This window comes from Rosa rugosa, chromosome 2 (assembly GCF_958449725.1).
Source record: "Rosa rugosa chromosome 2, drRosRugo1.1, whole genome shotgun sequence".
In the NCBI taxonomy this organism is placed as follows: Eukaryota; Viridiplantae; Streptophyta; class Magnoliopsida; order Rosales; family Rosaceae; genus Rosa; species Rosa rugosa.
The window spans coordinates 53533773-53554162 of record NC_084821.1 but is presented as its reverse complement, the minus strand read 5'-3'; the positions used below and the strand labels follow the sequence as shown (position 1 = coordinate 53554162).

The window sequence follows — 20390 nt, the reverse complement described above, 5'->3', positions numbered from 1 at the left end:
TCCATAGCTGTGTATTGCAGAATACTGTATGTTTACAAAACTTAATTTTCAACGCCTCTTTACTTTTTAATTTTTTTAGGTGTAAGCTCCTACTAAATTTTTTTTTATATTTTTTTTTATCAAATCAAGAAGTCATATACAACAATTAGCCTATTGTGAGTCGAACTCATGACCTCTTACTTACGAAAATGAGACTTATGTTACTAAACCAAATGATACTGAGCGGCTCCTATTATATTTTAGCTAAACTTGAAATATTCTTGTCTAATTTGTTTTGTATAATTTTTCAATACACTAAATCGAAAGCTAGTTAAACTAGATAAATAATACTGATGGAGGGAATTTTAGAATTGACTAGTTAAAATAATTTTTTAAGTTTTAACTGCTTTAGAGAAACTTGTGAGCATGAAATTAACTTGAATATTGAAAGCTTTCACTATGTCAAAAAGGCCTTCAGACGACAGAACTGTTCTGTCGTCTGAACGAACGAAAATGTGTCGTCTAGTACGATGTCGTGTCTTGGGCGTATCGAACGACAGAAGAGTTCTGTCGTCTGAATTTTCAGACGACATAAAAAATGTGTCGTCTGATGAGTTTTGCATTTTGGGAACATTGTGATCTGTTTCTTTAAAAGCATTCAAACAACGGTTTTGTATTGTCTGATAAACAAAACAATGACATATTTTTTGAAATACTATTCTGTGAAGCATATTGCAAGACTTATTTGTGTGGTCTGAATGCCCTTAAATAAGAAATATGAAGACTCCTATGTAGTGTCTTCTCTCATACAACAACACTTAAAGGTTGTGCTAATTTACTTTACACGACAATTATATGTGGTCGTAAAGTGTATCAGAGGACAATTAAGTGTCGTTCTATGGTTGATTTGTATGACATTTAAGTGTTGTGTGAAAGATTTTTCAATTATACATATGTGATGTTGGGAAATGGTTTAGACAATAGATTTCTGTTATGTCAATTTCATTACGACGACAATTTACTGTCGTTTGAGATTATTTAGACGACAAATTTTTGTGGTCTGAATATAACAAGGACCACTAATAGTACGTTAAAATTTGCAACCACACATTTTGGTGTGCTTTTGTTGTAGCTTGCAGTTTGTAATGACACATTTTAGTAGTCCCCTGTACAATTGGTATGCATGCATTCTGGAAATTAAAATTGGCTATTTCTGAAACCATGAAATCCACATCCAAAATCATTCATTGCAATTTCCATTAATCCACCATTGTCTCATGTACATAGTTCTAATCATCAACATCAGAACCTAATCATCAACATCACAGTTCTAATCATCAACATCAGTTCTAAACGGCCCATATATACTAAACTGGGCAGCCACCAAAATATATGCATGCAGTACTGCTTGCTAATAAGCCAGAAGCACAACACAATGTGGGCAACCAACTAAACAACATAGCAAAATAGCTAGCAGTACTGCAATCAAAATCTGGCCTATATATATATATATATATATATATATATATATATCAACTATCCATGTCCAAAAGTTGATGCACTAGTTAATAAACCTACACATGCACTAGTTATCTTTGAACTTCATAACATACTTTGCCCACTCTGCCCGGACAACATCAACATTCTCCATTGTGTAATAGTGATTTGCTTTTCTTTCCCACTGCAAGGACAGAAGCTTAGTTATGCATCACAATGGATAATTAATCCAATAAATCACTAGTACAATAAATTAGTTACTGATTACCTTAGCACTCCACTCTTGGTTTTTGTCCTCTACTATATCCCTCATGTAATGCATAATCCAATATCCACAAGTCTTATCACCCATCTGCTCCGGAATGCCCTGAAAGAAATAAATATTTTCAGTACCTAATAAACCTTGCCTGAACTAGAAAAATGCAAATATGAATAGTTAGCTAGATGGGGAACACATACACTGATAAACATGAGGGAGTGAAGAGGATGGGTATACACTGATATGAACTTCATCTTTAAACCCGGGAAGCTCAGTTACTCTATTAGCAGTACATGGATGCAAAAAATCCATATTCGCCTTCCTCATGTCTACCTATAAAACATAATTATACACCATTAATGACACTGACTGGGTATACCCGATTCTGTCAGTTTACCAATACCCCAATTTATTTAATCATTAAATAACTCATGTTGTTGACCCAAGCATGGAACTTACAGAATTGTTGAAGCAGAGGAATCTGGCTTCATAGGTGACACAACTAATACTGTGCATTCTGGAAGTTTTCAATGCCTGAGATGTGAAGCTTCTTAACACCTGTTTGACAAAGAGACTATTGTTAGAAACAGAGTTGATCACAGAATGACTATCGTAGGGTAAGCAAAGTTGGTAACTAAATCTATGTATAACAACCTCTTACTTGTATTAGTAATGTGCTTCTAAATCTTCAAACAAAGACTTCCTGTTTTTGATGACAGTGAAGGGCCTAAAAATAAAGATATAAGTTACTTGAGTCAACTATAAAAAGAGACACCGAATCAGAGGTATAGTATAACAACAAAGGGTGTCCAGGTGAGTTCCCCAGCTTCTACAAATGCAGTAATATAGTCTGATCTAAAATTGAGCCTTGTGGGATACTTTGCTAGAGTCGAAATATTAATTGAAAACTCAGATATATTGCTTGACCCCACATACAATACTCTTTTGTATAGTCAGCAAACAAAGATTAGAGTGTCCAGAAAATGAAGAAACCATAAAACAGGAATAGATCCAAATTCTACCTTGTACTTGGAGGCCTCTTGCACTTGATGAATTACACAGGCAAATCCGAGAACCAAAGATGCAAGAAAGATATATGACTGCCTGCACTTTTGATGGTTAATTAGCTTTCTCAAACCCATATAGGACCAGCATGCCAAATCTCCCACAAAGCATTTCTACGTGCAATTACAGAATTCCAAGTATATGATTAGAAACTTTGAAACAATACAGCTTAACAAATAATCTATATTGAAAAGACATTGAAATTAGAACTAATATAAGGATCCCATCTCAGAGAGTTCTGTTACAGAAATATGAAGATGATTTTCATGAGAAACTCTTTTCTGTATATTGATGAATATAAAGATAGTTGAATATAGCAACATGCATTGTTAATAGTCAAACCTAATATATTGGCAACAATAATAGGGAATGAAATTATGCTCTAAAGAAACCATGCACCAAAAAAATTTCACTTCACAGAAAAATTGAAGCTCAATGAGAACATATTAGTTTAGAGAAGTGATTTATCTTTTGAGTTTCTAAAGCTATTAAAAAACCAATACCATAGTCCATCAAATCTGATAAGATAACGGTCATTACCCTTGAGTAAAACTTCTTTATGTTTGCAAACGCAATGATCATTATATTTGATTTCACAGTATTCAAACAACATCACTAAAACCCCAACTCACTCGTGTAATCTGAGTGTTCCTACACTCAATTCCAACATGGTTTGGTAACTTAAGCGACTTTGCTCTATCCTGTCAAAAAAAAAAAAACACAATCACGCACATGGTTTGGTAGTAATGCATTGCTTGCCTAGACTAACAAATTGACAGACCACGCATGTAATTCAAAAAACAAAGCTTTAATCTTTTGGATAATGAAAAACTAAAAACAACTACAGTCATCAATAACATCCAAAAAAAAAAAAAAACTCAGACCTCGAACACAGATCTTCGAAATTCTGGGGTCTCGGTAGCAATCGCCCAAATGGAAAGCTCTCATTCACCTCCTGCTTCAAATTGTTGGGCTATAATGGGAGTGACTTTAATTGTTTTGCCTCGTCTAAACAAAGCTTTAATCCTTCACCGATCAAATATAGAACCCAGAAAGAAATTCAATTAGACTTTAATCTGTATTATCGAAACCAAAAAGAAAAACACAAAAAAGCATCAATCGGGTGCAGGATATCACACTTACACTGATAAACAACAATCTAAATAGGACCATAACTAGATTACTGACATACACAAATACCATTCCACTGCTGCACTAATTCAATTCATTGGGCAACAAAATAGACCATAAAATTATTTCAATCACCAAACTCAATTCAGTTTTTGGTTCTTCAAAAAATTAACCATGCTTATCGGGACGGTGTCCTCCCCATTCTTAATCTGCTATTAACAAAATCAGTTCAAAAGTGTACAAAGGACTAACCTTGCTACAATCACACCAACCAAGCCCCAATGGTCGATATAGCAAACTAATCTTTCTTGTAGGGAACTCTTGTGTTGGCTCTTGATTGCTTCGGGGTGAAGAATTTGAAGGTATAGATCTGCAAAACAACCGTGTTTCAATTAAACTTATTTCATCTATTGAGAAACAAAACACATGCATTAAAAACCCAATAAAAACGAAATTGAACGAAACCCAGATCATATAAATCCCAGAAAAATTGACTAAAGCCAATACCTTTCTCAAAACAAAGCTTCAATGGTGCAGTCGAGCTTCGAGAACAGAGGGAGAGCTAGGGCTAGTACCGGTGACCGTCCATGAGAGATTGAGAGAGAGAAGACGATGACTCACTGAGTGATTGACTTCGGATTGAAGGAGACACCAAGCAAAGTCATTGAATGCCGCCGTTTCGCCGCCGTCGTCTATCAAGGAGGCTGAGAGAGAGAGAGAGAGATCTGGGTTTTAAGTAATCGGAACACTGAACGAGGATGAAAGGCACCCCTTCCCCAAATTGAAAAGAACCGAATCGAAATTGGCTGAGAGAGAACCGAGATCAGAGAGAGCTAAGTGAAAAGGACAGAGAGAGAGGCTGGTGTTTTAGGTTTCACGGGTTCTAGGTCGAGATGAGACTGTTTCGCCGTCGTCGTCTATCAAGGAGGCTGAAAGAGAGAGAGAGAGGTCTGGGTTTTATGTAACCGGAACACTAAACGATGATGAAAGGCACCCCATCCCCAAATTGAAAATAACTGAATCGAAATTGGCTGAAAGAGAACCGAGATCGGAGAGAGCTGAGACAGCTAAGTGAAAAGGAGAGAGCGAGGCTGGTGTTTTAGGTTTCGCGGTTTCTAGATCGAGATGAGAGAGCTGACTGATCGAGCGAGAAGGACAGAAAGTGACTTAATTGCGAGGGATATATGTCAAATAGCACAAGTCAAATAACTTAGGAAATTTTAAAACAACCCCCACATTTAGACAACAATTAAATATTGTCTAAATGTCACAACATATTCCAGTCAACTAAGGCATACAGCTATTTGAGAGGGAAAAGAATTAATCAACTTTTGGATATCCCTCCAAATTTGAGATAGGAAATCACCACCTTCTACAACTACACAAATGTGTTGTCTGAATTCTCACCATTTATCCAAATTTGAGATAGGAAATCACCACCTTCTACAACTACACAAATGTGTTGTCTGAATTCTCACCATTTATCCAAATTTGAGATAGGAAATCACCACCTTCTACAACTACACAAATGTGTTGTCTGAATGCTCACCATTTTTCCAAACTAAACCAGTATGGTTTTAGTGTATATTCAGACAACCGAAAAAAAAATTATGTCGTCTGAAAAACCCAGACGACATAAAACAAAACTTATGTCGTCTGATGTGTGTCGTCTGAAGGCCTTTTTGGCATAGTGTTTGGTGGTAATCATGCATCACTTCTAATCGGGAATGGTGCTTGAACTTCCATAATTAGCAGACGAGAAGAAGAAAATGTCGGGCAGATGTGATCAACACTACTGCAACGAGTGGCCACGATCGAGATCCTTACTCCTCTTTCTCTCAATTATTAGACGTGCATGACATACACGACACATTTTGTTGTTGCTTTGCTTTTGGATGAGAATATTTCTCCTGTATTTGTTTTCCGTTCATTAGGAACTGTTTGATTTTTTACCACAAAAACAAATCAGTTTCCTCGAAGCCTTCCAAAAGGCTTCTTAATTACGTACTGAAACTCCTATCAACTAGCTTCTAATAGTGGACTAGTGGGGCTAATGAGTATGTGTAAAGTGCGATAAGTACGTGTTTGAAGTAGAAGCCTTTTATCATCAAAATTATTAGTGCGCGGGGTGTTTGTTGCTGACCAGGTGATCAGGACTGTTGTTTCTGATCATTGATCATGTTCAATCTCTTTCTGACAAAAACAATTCATCGATCTATTACAATTTGCTTATTTATTTGTCCACTGAATGCGTTACTATATCAATCAAGAGTCAAGATCCTTTAAAACCCTCCCATCGAAAAATCTATAGCCCGGCCGGCCTCTAGTCGAGCTATAAATAATCTAAACTAGCATCGTAGTGCCAACACTTCCACATACACAGTTTGTCCCAAACACGAGACTCTAATCTGAGATGGCTTACACTTTCCCTTCTAGTTCCACTGGAAGCACAAAGCCTCATGCTGTTTGTACTAATGTTGCCTCTCAAAGTCACATTAAGGCGATGCTCAAACTAGCCAAAATCCTTCACCATAGAGGTTTTCACATTACCTTCGTCAACACAGAATCCTACCACAAGCGTTTTCTTGAATTTCAAGGACCCAATTCCCTCAATGGCTTACCTGATTTTCGCTTTGAAACCCTTCCAGATTCAGATAAAAGTGCCCCCAGAAATCATCTGTTGGCTCCATTTCGTGACCTGTTGATGAAACTCAATGACACTACTCCTCCAGTGACTTGCATTGTTTCGAATGGCTTCATGTCCACATTCACAATCACTGCTGCAGATGAACTAGATATTCCTATTGCATTGTTCTACAGTTTTGTTGCTTGCAGCTTCATGGGATTAAAGCAATTCCGCACTTTGTGGGAAAAAGGCCTTGCACCACTTAAAGGTAACTTATATGCTTTAAAATATAAAGCATGTACGCTATATATTGATGATTATAATGTAGGAAAATGATTGTTGGCCTAACAAAGCCTAAGATTTGTGGAATAATCAAAGAAAGAGTGTAATTAAGGAATGTCTAAAATAGAAGTCATCATCCATATTGAAAGTTAAAGTCATCTAACATGTCTTACACGAACAAATAAGCACTAAGTAGCCAATAATGAGCTAGTCAAGTTCACTAGAGACTTTTCCCTTATTGCATATTCACACTAAAATAGAAGCCATCATCCACATTGAAATTGAAAGTCAGCTAACATGTCTTACACTAAGTAGCTAATAATGAGCTAGTAAAGTTCACTAGAGACTTTTCCCTTATTGCATATTCACACTAAAATAGAAGTTATCATCCACATTGAAATTGAAAGTCAGCTAACATGTCTTACACTAACAAGTAATAAGTAGCCACTAATGAGCTAGTAAAGTTCACTGCGGACCATTCCCTAATGACATATTCACACTAAAATAGAAGTCATCACCCACATTGAAATTGAAAGTCAACTAATATGTCTTATACTAACAAATAAGTACTAAGTAGCCAATAATGAACTAGTAAAGTTTAATGGGGTCTTTTCCTAATAGGATTTCACACTAAAATAGAAGCCATCATCCACATTGAAATTAAAAGTTAGCTAACATGTCTTACACTAACAAATAAGTACTGAGTAGCCAATAATAAGCTAGTAAAAGTTCATTGCGGACATTTCCCTAAGAGCATATTCACACTAAAATAGAAGCCATCATCCACCTTGAAATTGAAAGTCAGCTAACATGTCTTACACTAACAAATAAGTACTAAGTAGCCAATAATGAGCTAGTAAAGTTCACCATGGCTGGGCTTTTCCCTAATGGCATATTCACACTAAAATAGAAGAAATAAGTACTGATCAGTAGCCAATAATGAGCAAGAAGTTCACTGGGGACCTTTCCCTAATGACATATTCACACTAAAATAGATTGTAGATGATAATTAATGAGTTTTTCTATTGAAACCTCCAAATTTATTCACTTGACCTCCTATGCTTTTTACACCTCCTATCAAATTTTCAAATACTAAATTTACTTACTAAACCTCAAATAACCTTACTCATAAAATTTGCAAACAAACTATTATCTTTAAAGGAAAATAATAAAGAATGCAATCTAATATTATTGAATTGGAAAGTCTAGAGAAAATCAATATAATATTTTTTTGATATAATTATTGTCCTTAATAGTCATTTTATAGTAGGTTATTGTTGTGAAATTTTAATTAAAACTCGCAAGCGCACGAATCGTTGTTAGTATAGTGAGCAAGTACGAGGTCGTTCCAACTGAGGATTGATAATCAATTTAAATCCTAACCTAATTAATCCAAACACAAAAACACATAAACAATCTAACTAAAGAAGATATGGTTTTAAGGTTTTCGACTAAACAAATAATGTAAAAATTAAAGAAAGAAAGAAAGAAAGAAATAATGATAAAACCTAGGGTTTCAGAATCAACCACTAACAATCCTATTTATGTTTCAATGCAATTAACAGATTCTTTTGTTCCTTTTGATGATAATTCCCGTATCTAAGTCCTTCTCAGGTACTCTAGACCATAGTTTTCCTTAAGTGTATGATGCTCTCCCTCTCGAGTAAAGATCTTATATCCTAACTATGCAGTTTATCATTCTCAGGCATAAATTTAACATGCAAGACTCATTACGCTTTAGAAAACAAGGGAATCAAGCAAACCATTAGTCTTTCTCAAGTAATAATGTAATTTACCACACTTAATCACAAGAAGCTAATCAAATTATATTGCATCTCTGCTTCAAATTTGTCTTCCAATTACAATATGCAAAGCCCTAAGGTGATCAATCAAAGAACTTAAACATAAAGCATCAATTCAAATAGTGATTAAGCATTCATCATAAAGAAACTATAAATCCATCAATAAAACATCAAAGTACATAAACAATCATGATAGGGCATCATCCTAACCCTAGAAAAGGTTTAACAAAAGATAACTAAGTAAAACATAGGAAAAAACATAAAAAGAATGGAAGGGAAAAGATAGGAAAATGGATGAGTCGTCTCTGCTCCTTAGGCATCTTCAATGTGCTCCCGAGACTCTCTTCTCATGTAAATTTGTTCTCCCTTATATAGGGAAGATTTTTGCTCATCTTTGGCTTCATGGTTCCTTGTAAAACTTGGGTTAGATTCATTTCTTCATTTGGAATGGGAAAACCTTGAAATATCTCTTGTAAAAGTAGGAATAAGTTCCTCATCTGAATTAACTTGCTTGAAACATTAGGATTGATGATCTTGTGCCACAGAACTTGAGTTCTCCACGAATGGTTGTAAATTCCCGAGCAAATTTCCTGTCCGACCTATCTTCACTCAAATAATCATAAATTTCTCCAAAAGTATCGAAATCGAGATCCGTAAAATTCTACAGAAAGTAGACATCCGTAGCTTTCCATGCATATAAGGCTCATTGTCTGATTCGATCTGGGTAACTCCCAGTAATTCGGTGAAGTTGGGTATTCTGCACAGACAGATTCCCAATCTCAGATTGCACATTGCCTTTCAATCCTACTTAGCTCATTTTGGCTTCTTTTCTTCTTTCTATGGAACAAATCTACAAAAACACTAAAAGATGTAAATGAATCATAAATAAGGAGAACTAAACATAAAAACCAAGATTAAGAGGCATAGAAATATATGACAATATGAGCACATCAGTTATATATGTCATTTAATAATTCATAATAGAGTGATGTCAAGTGAACAGATTTGGAGATCCCAATAGAGACATGTACTCATAATTAATAGCTTCTACTAACATGAAATATTTTCTTACCTCTTAATTTGAACATACGTAACCACGTGGTGTGGTGTGTTGGTCGAATGGCCTAGTCTGGAACCCCCAGGTCTAGCGTTCGAATCCCAACTCCATCCCCTGGCCAGCAGATTTGAGGGACCCTTTGGGTTTGTGCGTCTGCGGTGTAGTGGATTAGTCTGGCTTTGCCAGGCTTTCGCCGCAATGTCGGTGCAGGTATCCTGGCGCTGGGATACCACTGCATGGGTGTGTGAGTTACTAACAACTAACCCGATAAAAAAAAAAAACAAAAAAAAAATTTGGACATACATATTTTCTAAATTTAATTTATTAATGCTACTTTTTTTGGACAAAATTAATTAATATATGGAAGGAAAAGTTAATGCCTATTTTTAGTCACCTAATTCAATATATTAATGCTATTTGGAAAGAAAAATTATAGGAAATAATTTAATTAAATGAAGACAGATTCCTTAAATTGAAACATAGTTCATGGCTGCTATTAAGACACAATAATATTTTTTTTGTCACCGAATTAAATTCACTAATGTCATTGATTCACCCCCTAAAATTTAAAATGGTAAAATTAGTGTTGTAAGATTATGATGTGTCAAGATGTATTATATGGAGTTGAAAATAAGAAATTGTATTTGCTTACATGACATGACACCTAGGCCATAAATTTTAGGCCTTACTGCGCCCCCCTATCATTAAAGGTAGCTATATAATTAAAGCAATTCAGCACTGTTATGAAGCAATTGTTTTCTAAACACTGTATGTACATACATATAACTACTAGTTTGAGTACTCAATTACCAAAAATTGAACTCATTTAAAGAATCTTGTATAAAAATTATGCATGTACTTTTGTACTGAATGTCTCATTCTATAATATTAGCTAGTTTCTAGATATGTATTTAAAAGTTGTGGATTTTGTGTGTAGATGAGAGCTGTTTGACAAATGGATTTTTGGACAAAGTTATAGAATGGATTCCAGGAATGAAGGACATCTGTTTAAAACATCTTCCAACCTTCTTTAGGACCACAAATCCTGATGACACCTTGTTCAACATCTGCATGGAAACAACAGAAGCAGCGGATAGAGCTTCAGCAGTTGTTCTTCTCACTTTTGACGCTTTGGAAAAAGATGTTGTGGAAGCTCTCTCCTCTTCTTTGTCTCCACCTATTTATACAATTGGTCCTCTCCAATTACTTCTCAACCAAATACCAGAAAAGCCTTTGGAGGCTATGGGATACAACCTTTTGAAAGAAGAAACAGAATGTCTCCAATGGCTGAACTCAAAAGCTCCAAACTCAGTTATTTATGTAAATTTTGGCAGCATAGCCGTCTTGACAGTAGAACAGCTACTTGAGTTTGGATGGGGATTAGCAAATACTAAGCTTCCATTCTTCTGGGTTATTAGGCCCGATTTGGTTGTTGGCAAATCACCGATTTTGCCCCCAGAGTTCGAAGCTGAAACCAAAGACAGAGGTCTAATCGCAAGTTGGTGCCCCCAAGAACAAGTCCTAAGCCACCCAACAGTTGGAGGGTTTCTAACACATAGTGGTTGGAATTCAACTATTGAAAGTTTGACAGCTGGAGTGCCGATGCTGTGTTGGCCATTCTTTGCAGACCAGCAAACAAACAGTTACTACACTTGCAATAAATGGGGCATTGGCATGGAGATAAATAATGATGTCAAGAGAGGTGATGTGGAAAAACTTGTAAATGAGTTAATGAAGGGAGAGAAGTGTAAGAAAATGAAAAGCAAGGTCTTGGAGTGGAAGAAACTTGCGGAAGAAGCAACTGCTCCGCATGGTTCTTCATCAATAAACTTAGACAATCTAGTGAATCAAGTGCTATTGAGACAACGCTAGATGTTACTTCAAGCATAAGACATCATTTTGATTAGGTTTTAGGATCTATATCCGCTTGGTTGCCTACTCAAAACATGACCGATTCCAATCCTATATATTTCAGTTAGAAATCCATTCATTAAAAATGCTATATGCTTTATTTGTCTGTGATGCTGCTATCTTGAATGAACGTGGTTTTTGTTAAGTCATGACCATCAGTTAGACAACGAAGAGAAATACATTTCTTATTAACTTACTTCAATGATTAAATAATTCTCTGCGCCAGTTATTCAAATAGGAAATTGTTAACTCATCTAACTATATCAAACAAATAGGAGATCATCTCTAAACCAAATTGGTTTGATATAGTTGGATGAGTTAACGATCTCCAATTTGGATAATTTTTTGCATTGTTGATTTAAAACACAAACATTTCAGATGTTGGAAATACTGCCAAATAGATAAGAAAAGGGAAAATTACTGGTCCCCCCTTTAACTTTTGGTGCGTCGACAGTTCAGTCCATGTTATTCCAATTTTAACAGATAACTCCCCAAACATTCAAATTTCACACAATTTGATCCAAAATTACCATTTTACCCCTCACTTATTTTTTTTTGTTTTTGTTTTTTTTATTCTTCTCTCTCTCTCTCTCTCTCTTTTATACATATGTATATATATGTGTGTGTGTGTGTGTATGTATATATATTTTTTATTCTTCTCTCTCTCTATATATATATATGTGTGTGTGTGTGTGTGTGAGAGAGAGAGAGAGAGAGTATGTATGTATGTATGTATATATGTATGTATATGTGTGTGTGTATATTTTTATTCTTCTCTCTCTCTTTTATATATATGTGTGTACATATATATATATATATATATATATTATATATATATATATATATATATATATATATATATATGTATATGTATGTATACATATATATCTAATGTGTTTATGTATTTGGTAAGTCTATATACTATGTTTATGTTTCATATTATAAAAAAAATTCACAACTTTTATATATCTAATGTGTGTGTGTATCTCTATATATATATATATATATATATATATATATATATATATATATATATATATATATATATATGTATATGTATATGTATATGTAGATATATAAATATATGTATAATTTTTAAATTTTATACATATGTGTGTGTGTGTATATAATGTATGTGTGTGTGTGTGTGTGTGTGTGTGTGTGTGTGTGTGTGTGTGTATGTATGTATGTATATGTAGATATATGTATATATGTGTGTGTGTGTGTGTGTGTGTGTGTGTGTGTTAGATATATAAAAAAAAAAAGGAAGTGAGGGGTAAAATGGTCATTTTGGACCAAATTGTGTGAAATTTGAATGTGTGGGGAGTTATCTATTAAAATTGGAATAGCAGAGACTGAACTGTCGAATCCTAAAAAATATAGGGGGGGACCAGTAATTTCCCCATAAGAAAACGTTCGGGCACTCATGTCCAAAATGACTTGGACCTGACTGAAAAGCAAATGATTTGAAAACATCAATTAGAATTAGTAAGTGCATAGATACTTGTGATGAAATTAGAAGTACAAAGCATACACAATTTAATAGTATAGAAGTTATGAAGATAATCAAACTAGCTTGGATGACAGTTGAGATAATAGCAGTTAATAAGGAAATTGAACTAGGTTGGGTTCGGGATTGAAACGTGTGTGGTTGGAAGTTGACTATACTCTAGTTCTTCATTTCCTTAAATCTCTCAATTAAGTGTCTTAACATCACTTTGAGTAGGTTAGGTGATTACACGTATTTTTATACATGTAATTGTATCTAAAACACTAGAAATAAGTTAATCCTCAAGTCAATTATTATATAATTAATCTATTTTTATTTATTTTGGAGGAAATAAGAGAAATAAATGACACGATTTTGGAGCAAAGTAGAATTTGCGACAAATTGATGAAATGGTCAAAACTAGTCAATGCCGATCAAAGTCATGGCAAAAATGCAAAACTCAATTATTCATGAAAAAAAAAAAAGCTTATGAGAGAGAAGAAAAAGAATACTAAAGTGAGCAAACACAAACGTGACCAACAAGTCCATTTTCATTGTTTTTGGACCTTTCCCTCTCTTTTGGACGCACGTGACCACCCCACTCTCTCTCTTCATGCCGCTCTAGTCCTCACATGATTGCCTTATCTCTACTTGCTTATAAATCATCGATCATCATTCATTCTGGACAGACTGAACCAACAGTCGCACACCACTCCATCGATCATTCCCATTTCGCTCACCCATCACCTAACACTCTCTCCTCTTCCCATCTTCATTTTTAATTTCATCTTTTGGGATTGGACACTCAAGGCTTCAAGGGAATCATCATCAAGAACACACATCTATTTTTGGGTAGTTGAGTGAAGAAATTACTTGGTTCATACTAGTCCATAGCTAGAAATGACCAAGCTAACTCTTCTCTCTCTTCCTTATTTTCTCTTTCATAATTTTTCTATGCTTTTGGTGATGTATTTGATAATGGGTTGTGAGTAGTTCAATTTTTACAACCAAATTCGCTTCAACCCTAATATTGTTCATCTAAGTCATGAGAAAAGAGTTGATCATGTGAAACGTTAGAAAGCAAACGATTTCCCATATTTTACTTTTCAACGCTAATTAATCTAAGTGAAAGCACAAAGACTAATCCTATCAAACATGCATTCAAGCCCTAGAAAGCTAGTCAATCATAACATGTTTAACGCATGAAACACATAGAAAAGCTATCAACTCAAGTGTGCAACTTAGTATGAAAAAATCCTCCTAATTGCAATCCTCTTTAATTAAATTCGGTTTTTGCACAAAACCTTTACTACTTTTGATTCAAGTTACACAAAACAAAAAGTTGATTCATGTTCTTAAACCTAGTATCATTCATATAAAAACCCTAAGTGTTTCGAACCACAAAAGATCAAAATACAAAAGATATCTATTAAGCAAATTTAATCAAACGATTCTCACAAAAGCAACTAAGAATTACAATATAGGATTCGAAAATACTCATTCAATCATAAAAATTCAGAATTAATAATTTGTTCAAACATATATGTCAACTAGTTCATAACCAACGAATTCAAAACAAGGTTTACAAAGGAGAATCGGATTACACCGTGGATGATGATGAGGACGAATGATTAACGTTGTGGTCTCTTGAATCTCGAAAGCAAGCTTCAAGGATGGTGATGGATGATGGATGCTCACAGCTCTTCTTCTCCCTTGGCCTTGCTTGAACCCGTGGAGATGACTAGAGGATGGAGAGAGGGATGAAGATGCTCACGGAAACAAGAGGAATTTTCTGATTTTCTAAAGTGTATGGAGAGTCTAAGGTCCTTTCAACGTCACATATGAGAGAGTATATATAGGAGTACGGCCTCCTTGCTCTCCAAGCCGTGTACTTCTCTGAATTTCTCACGGAATTAATGTGATAATTCCACATAGCTTCCTCCAATGCTAGCTTGCCACATAAGCCCTTTGAGGTGGTCCAACCAATCACAAAATTCTCTAAAATACCTCCCTATTATTTAGTTGCCGAAATTCCTTGATAATATTCTGATTTTCTCTTTTATTTCGGCCAACTACCTTTAGGGATTTTAGGAATGTATCTAGACGCCATTTAGCACTTTTCTTGGTCTCCACACTTTTGCTTTCCTTAAAAGTCTCTTCTCTTGACGTCAATTGCTAGGGTTTCACGTTGCTTCCTTCCTTCTTCTTAGTTTCTCACGGCAAATCCCCAAGATAAGTCTCCAAGTATATTTTCTTTCCATAAAAATTTCCCTAGAAAATCTCAACCGAAATCTTCTTTTAATTTCTGATTTTCACGCCAACTTCCTTGTTTATCTCTTGGCTTTGGACGGCAACATTATCTCTTTGAGCGGCACACTAGGGTTTTACTCCAACTCTTTGACGTCACAAAACCCTAGTTCACATGGCCTTTTATGGGCCTTGATCCATTTTGCTGAAAATCCAAGTCAATCCATAGAGTTCTTGGGCCTTGTTGCGTCAACTTCAAGCCTTGTCAACCTCCAACGTCATGACACTTCATTTTTCCATTTCCTTTTCATGGTTGCGTTGGAAACTTGCTTGGTAAGCTTCCCTCCTTTTCGCAGGGTTTCCTGGTTGGAACAGGAAAGCTTATTTCTTCATTTCTGCTCAATTGTGTGGCCCTTTGTGTCTCATTTTTGCTCCCCTTAACGTTCGCAAGCTTCTCTTTCCATTTGTGAGTTCATTTCCACTTTTTAGCTCTGAGGTCCTGAAAATAGAAACTGTCAATGAAAAATAGAAACTTTCCTAAAATGAAAAACGGAAACTTTCCTAAAAATGAAAAATAGAAACTACAAAATGGAAACTTTCTACAAATAGGAACTTTCCCAATCGAAGAATGGGAACTTTCCTAAACAGAGTTTTATTAAGGAAATAACGCAGAAAATGTAAGGAGATAACAGTTAAAACGTCGCATTAAAATGCTCCTATCAGTGGTGACTATTAGCTAGCTTAATTGTAGCTAAGCTTGCTTGGGTCTCTATTATCTTGCTCTCTAAGCCTCTAATTTTAGATATTGCGGCTTTGACCGGCGTAATGCCTAAATTAGAGAGTTGATTGTGGCCTTGACCGGCATAATCAATACACCGAAAGGATAATTGGTTTAGTAGCCTTGACAGGTACTAGATACAGGACTTAACACAAATAAAAAATGCATGTATTTGTGAAATTGGTATCGATATTTGCAAGATAGTTAGTGTGAATCATCCGACACTCCCATGTTTCCTTTAATTTGAAAATCCAAATTTAATTTCTTGCTTGATAATTAGTTGTTTGCTTTTATTTTAGTTTGCATTTAATTTAGTTAATTCCCAATTCAAAACTCCCGAACAAAATTCTACCTCCCATTGTGCATAACTCATTTGGGCTACAAGAGTACAAGTTAGTGGCTTTGATTAGGCTTAGTGTGAGCTAAGCCGAGCATTGTCAAGACTTGGTGTCTTGTGAATGTTTTATTTTATTTTAGTTTTCCTTGTATGCTTTTAAGTCATTCTAGCGCCAATTACCTCGATTAGGTCCAACACCTAATCCCCGAGGTACGATAAACTAAGGTCCAAATACTTCCTTTACTTGACACGATTCGTACGCTTGCGAGAGTATATGCATCAAGTCATTAGTATAATTTTTTGCATTGCATTTCTCAAATGCAATTCCGATGCTCTCCTATATGTTGAGAAGGGAATCAAGTTGCAGATGCTCTCACAAACTTTGGTTTCACTTCGGCTACTATGGTTTGGCAGGACTCACCTCCGTATTTTTGCTTCTATTTGCAATATGGATTTTATGGGGCTTCCTAATTTTCGTTTGCTATAGAATATATTTTGCTTAGATGTACGTTTTGTTAGTTGTTCTTTTCAACTTTCTTTTTGAGGGGTAAGGTTTCATTTTCTCCGGTCTCTAGTTAGTCACTTTATTTTTCTTAGTTTCTAAGAAATTTGGGGAGATGGACGAAAATTTGCTTTCTATTGTTCAAATAAAAAAAAAAGAAAAAAGATGCGGCTATTGCCACCCTACTTGCTCATTACATCCTAGTGACCCTACATTTTAATTTCAATTATTATATTTACTTATCTAACCCATTTCTTTTTCCATAAATATCTTTATATGACATATCCAAATAAAAAAGATTATTTTTTAACGAAAATCTCTCATTTAATCTATACCAATAAAAAAAAATATATATTAAAGTTTTTGATAAAACCATAATTACAATGAGGAGGCAACAAAAATATTTAAAAATAATTAATAAATTCAAATATTTTTTTAGGGGAAAGGAAAATATATTCCTGTGATCAAATGATCATACTACCTTACAATGTCAAGCTAGGGAATCTGAAGAACCCCATTACATTCACTGCTCAACTGACTGCACAACTAGTCAGATTAATACCCAAAAGGGAATGCAAAAAACTGAAAACCAAAAGGGAAATGCAACAACTAAAATTCAAAAGAAAATGCAAGAAACTAACAACTAAATTTATTCGAAACACAACCCTAACTCTCTGCATCTGCCTTGATTAGCTTGGGGCCTAGTGACCATCTTGGTGTACCCCTCCACCCGTCATTGCAGTGAACAACCTTGAAGTAAGATCATGCTGAGACCAAAGTGCGGAAATTAAAAACTCCCTGGCCCGACACTGCCTTAGAATGGAACCATTGTCCTAAACATCATGACGCCTAAGACTCGTTGGTGTACATAACAACATTCATCACAGCTAGAGTAACATACTAGCAACATGTACAAGCCAAGAGCAGGACAAGTGACCTTCCAAAATGCCCAAACCATGCCTAACCCAAGTGAAAGAGAAGAAAGGAGAATTGGACCAGCCTAAGCCCAATTCACCAGGCCATACAACAGCCTAGAAAGCCAGAGGCAAAAAGGCCCACTGCCTAAACCCTTCTTCCCCAACACCCGTGCTGGCTGTATCTGAACCTGCCGAGAAGCCACCGCCGCTCATCATCACTCCGGCGAACGTCCGCGCCCTTCCAACATCAGGCCAAACCAGAAAAGACCCCGCCTTGGATCACTGTTGGCATGGAAGGCAAAATCCGCCGGAATACCAAAGCAGGCCTGCGGCCCGCCTTAGGTTGACCCTGAAGGCTGACTCAACTCCATCGCCGACCAACCCGAGCGCGTCGCCGCCCTGAAAGATTCACGCAAACCAACGAAGTCTGCTAATACCCGACGGCGAAGAGATGCGATGTCGAAACCGAGACCAGGAAATCCGATCTGAGCACTATGCCGAGATTGCTATTGCCCATACGCCTCACTAAAGAAACAGTGTCACCGGAGATGCCCACAAGCAGACAGACCTGAGTACGCTGCCTCCCTGCTACCAAGAACCCTAGGATTTTGGTATAATCAGCTTCGAAAAGGCTGGAGCGAATTTTTTGAGATATATTAATTTTGTGATCTAGTTGATGCAATGTTATTAGCTAATAATCAAATTGACTGTATTAATAAATTCAAATTTGGGCGGAGAAGATGAAGATTAACGTTATCCAATGAAAAATTAAGTCTTTGTATTTAATTAATGATTATGTATTTAGTTTTCCTTATAAATTTGGATTTTAGAAAATTAGTAAACTTATTAGTCATTTTGCACTTGGGTAATATAGTCTTTCAATAATTCAAATATTTGTAGGGAAAACTAAGAAAATGGTAGGGTGGCAATAGCTGCATTAACCCAATGTGCAACTTGTTATAGAAGTAGAGATATATGGGACCTGATCAAGTTAGGACAACCAGCAAAGAAAAAAAATGAAAAGCTAAAAATTAAAAGATCACAAAATGACCAATTGAGAAAACTAAAAGTCAACTCTTTTATAAGTCAATAAAAATGTCTTGAATAGGAAGCAGCCTCCTCCTTTTCTACCTCTTTGATTATACTTGTGGTATTCGAGTATATATATATATTTTTTTTGAGGAAGCAATGATTTCATTAAGATTAGAATGGAGTACATTCTTGCTGCACAAGGTCAATAATACAGTCTGGAATACTATCAGACCACACAACTCCTTGAGCAGATTCATAAGCAATGTTGGCTAGTCTATGAGCTATTCTATTACAAGAACGAGAAGCAAAAGTGATCTGGACACCCGGATTGCACCTCATTGCAGCTTGAATATCATTAGTAAGACTGCCAAGAGAAGACAAATTTGGAGCTGAACTATGAATCGCATTGACTGCCAGTAAGCAGTCAGTTTCAATCACAACTTGTTGAAGCTTAAACTTTTGAACCAAATCAATACCTTCCCTGATGGCAAGAAGCTCAACATGGAAAGCAGAGCTAACGTAGTCGAGTATATGATTTGAAGTGTTCATTCTTAATGTCTTCTTTTAAAATTATCTCTACATAATATTTGTTTAATTAGATTGTATCAAAGGTATTTAATTGTCTGTTAGATTCATTGCCGGCCTACAAATCGAAGAACTATTAAATTCATAGTAATCGGCCGGTAATAAATATTACGTTGAATTCATGATAGTAATCGGTAATAAATATTACGTTGAAGTTGCGCAAGGATTTTTTGTTTACGTCCGCCCACTGTTCCATTTTTTATTTCAAGAAAATTACAGCCAAAGCTCCCTATCCCTTTCTCGCTTGATTTCATTCCCAGCTTGAGGATATATAACTAGCCGACCAAAATTTGCCATTCACTGTCAACGCTTGTATATCCCAACATTATTATTATTATTAGAATATAGATACTTATATCACAAATTCACCACAAATTCACAATTAAAGATATGTAAGTGAAGTAAAATCATTTCAATTTCAACTTACACGAACCAAAGAAAACTCTCTGCTAGGGTTTTCAAAAAAACTCTCTTACCTCCGTCCGGCGGCGCGTCAACGGACGTTGTCGTCGGACGGGCCTTGTTGCTGGGTAATCGCGCGTGGTCCCTTCTATCGGGGTGGCTTAGTTCTTGATCGTTGGGTTTGATGGCTGGTGGTAGGGGAGATCAGAGTTGCTGGGGGGTGGTGGTTCAGTACTTACAGGTGGAAGTTGTGGGTTGGTTGGGCGGCACGTCTGGGGATGAAGAGGGCGAAGGAGATGGGATTTGTGGCGGGTCGAGTCCTGGATGGTCAGAGATGGTGGTGGATTGTCGATCAATTCTGGGTTGGCGCTACGAGTCCTCGACTCGATCTGGGTTGGGTGGACTTCTGGATTGGGGTGTGGGCTGTGGATTTCTGGCGGTGGCGCGACCGGGTTGGTGGATGGTCGGCGATGGTGCGAGACAACTGGTTTC

The 20390-nt window shown here is 36.0% G+C and overlaps 2 protein-coding genes and 1 long non-coding RNA gene across 5 annotated transcripts; 1 reads left to right on the top strand and 2 right to left on the bottom strand.

The window, feature by feature from the left end:
- Positions 1–1212: 1212 nt before the first annotated feature.
- On the bottom strand, positions 1213–3269 carry LOC133734672 (uncharacterized). 3 transcript variants are annotated; one of them, XR_009858509.1, is made up of 6 exons: positions 2758–3254; positions 2390–2462; positions 2195–2293; positions 1936–2068; positions 1745–1843; positions 1213–1660 (listed from the first exon to the last, which is right to left on the bottom strand). XR_009858509.1 is itself a non-coding variant. In XM_062162292.1 (5 exons), the coding sequence occupies exons 1-4, from the start codon at positions 2875–2877 to the stop codon at positions 1821–1823; spliced, it is 375 nt and encodes a 124-aa protein (XP_062018276.1). In that variant the 5' UTR covers positions 2878–3269; the 3' UTR covers positions 1213–1660; positions 1745–1820. The 3 variants fall into 3 exon arrangements, 1 of the variants encoding a protein (XP_062018276.1); XR_009858510.1 differs by having other exon boundaries at positions 2397–2462; positions 2758–3252; XM_062162292.1 differs by lacking the exon at positions 2390–2462 and having other exon boundaries at positions 2758–3269.
- A 161-nt stretch (positions 3270–3430) lies between these two features.
- Positions 3431–5056, bottom strand: LOC133729006 (uncharacterized). Its single transcript, XR_009856178.1, has 4 exons — positions 4439–5056; positions 4184–4301; positions 3685–3826; positions 3431–3501 (listed from the first exon to the last, which is right to left on the bottom strand). It is a non-coding gene; the product is annotated as an uncharacterized LOC133729006 (long non-coding RNA).
- Positions 5057–6185: 1129 nt separating this feature from the next.
- LOC133728341 (7-deoxyloganetin glucosyltransferase-like) lies at positions 6186–11805 on the top strand. The gene is made up of 2 exons (XM_062155760.1): positions 6186–6825; positions 10636–11805. Exons 1-2 carry the CDS (start codon positions 6345–6347, stop codon positions 11568–11570), a joined length of 1416 nt encoding a protein of 471 aa, XP_062011744.1. The 5' UTR covers positions 6186–6344; the 3' UTR covers positions 11571–11805.
- The last annotated feature ends 8585 nt before the right edge of the window (positions 11806–20390 follow it).

Coding starts and splice junctions, on each gene's coding strand:
- LOC133734672 (XM_062162292.1), bottom strand. CDS start 2,877: ATGGGTTTGAGAAAGCTAATTAACCATCAAAAGTGCAGGCAGTCATAT. Junction 2,294..2,757: donor AAGAGGCCTCCAAGTACAAG/GTAGAATTTGGA, acceptor TTTGTCAAACAG/GTGTTAAGAAGCTTCACATC. Junction 1,844..1,935: donor ACTCCCTCATGTTTATCAGT/GTATGTGTTCCC, acceptor TATTTCTTTCAG/GGCATTCCGGAGCAGATGGG.
- LOC133728341 (XM_062155760.1), top strand. CDS start 6,345: ATGGCTTACACTTTCCCTTCTAGTTCCACTGGAAGCACAAAGCCTCAT. Junction 6,826..10,635: donor AGGCCTTGCACCACTTAAAG/GTAACTTATATG, acceptor TTTTGTGTGTAG/ATGAGAGCTGTTTGACAAAT.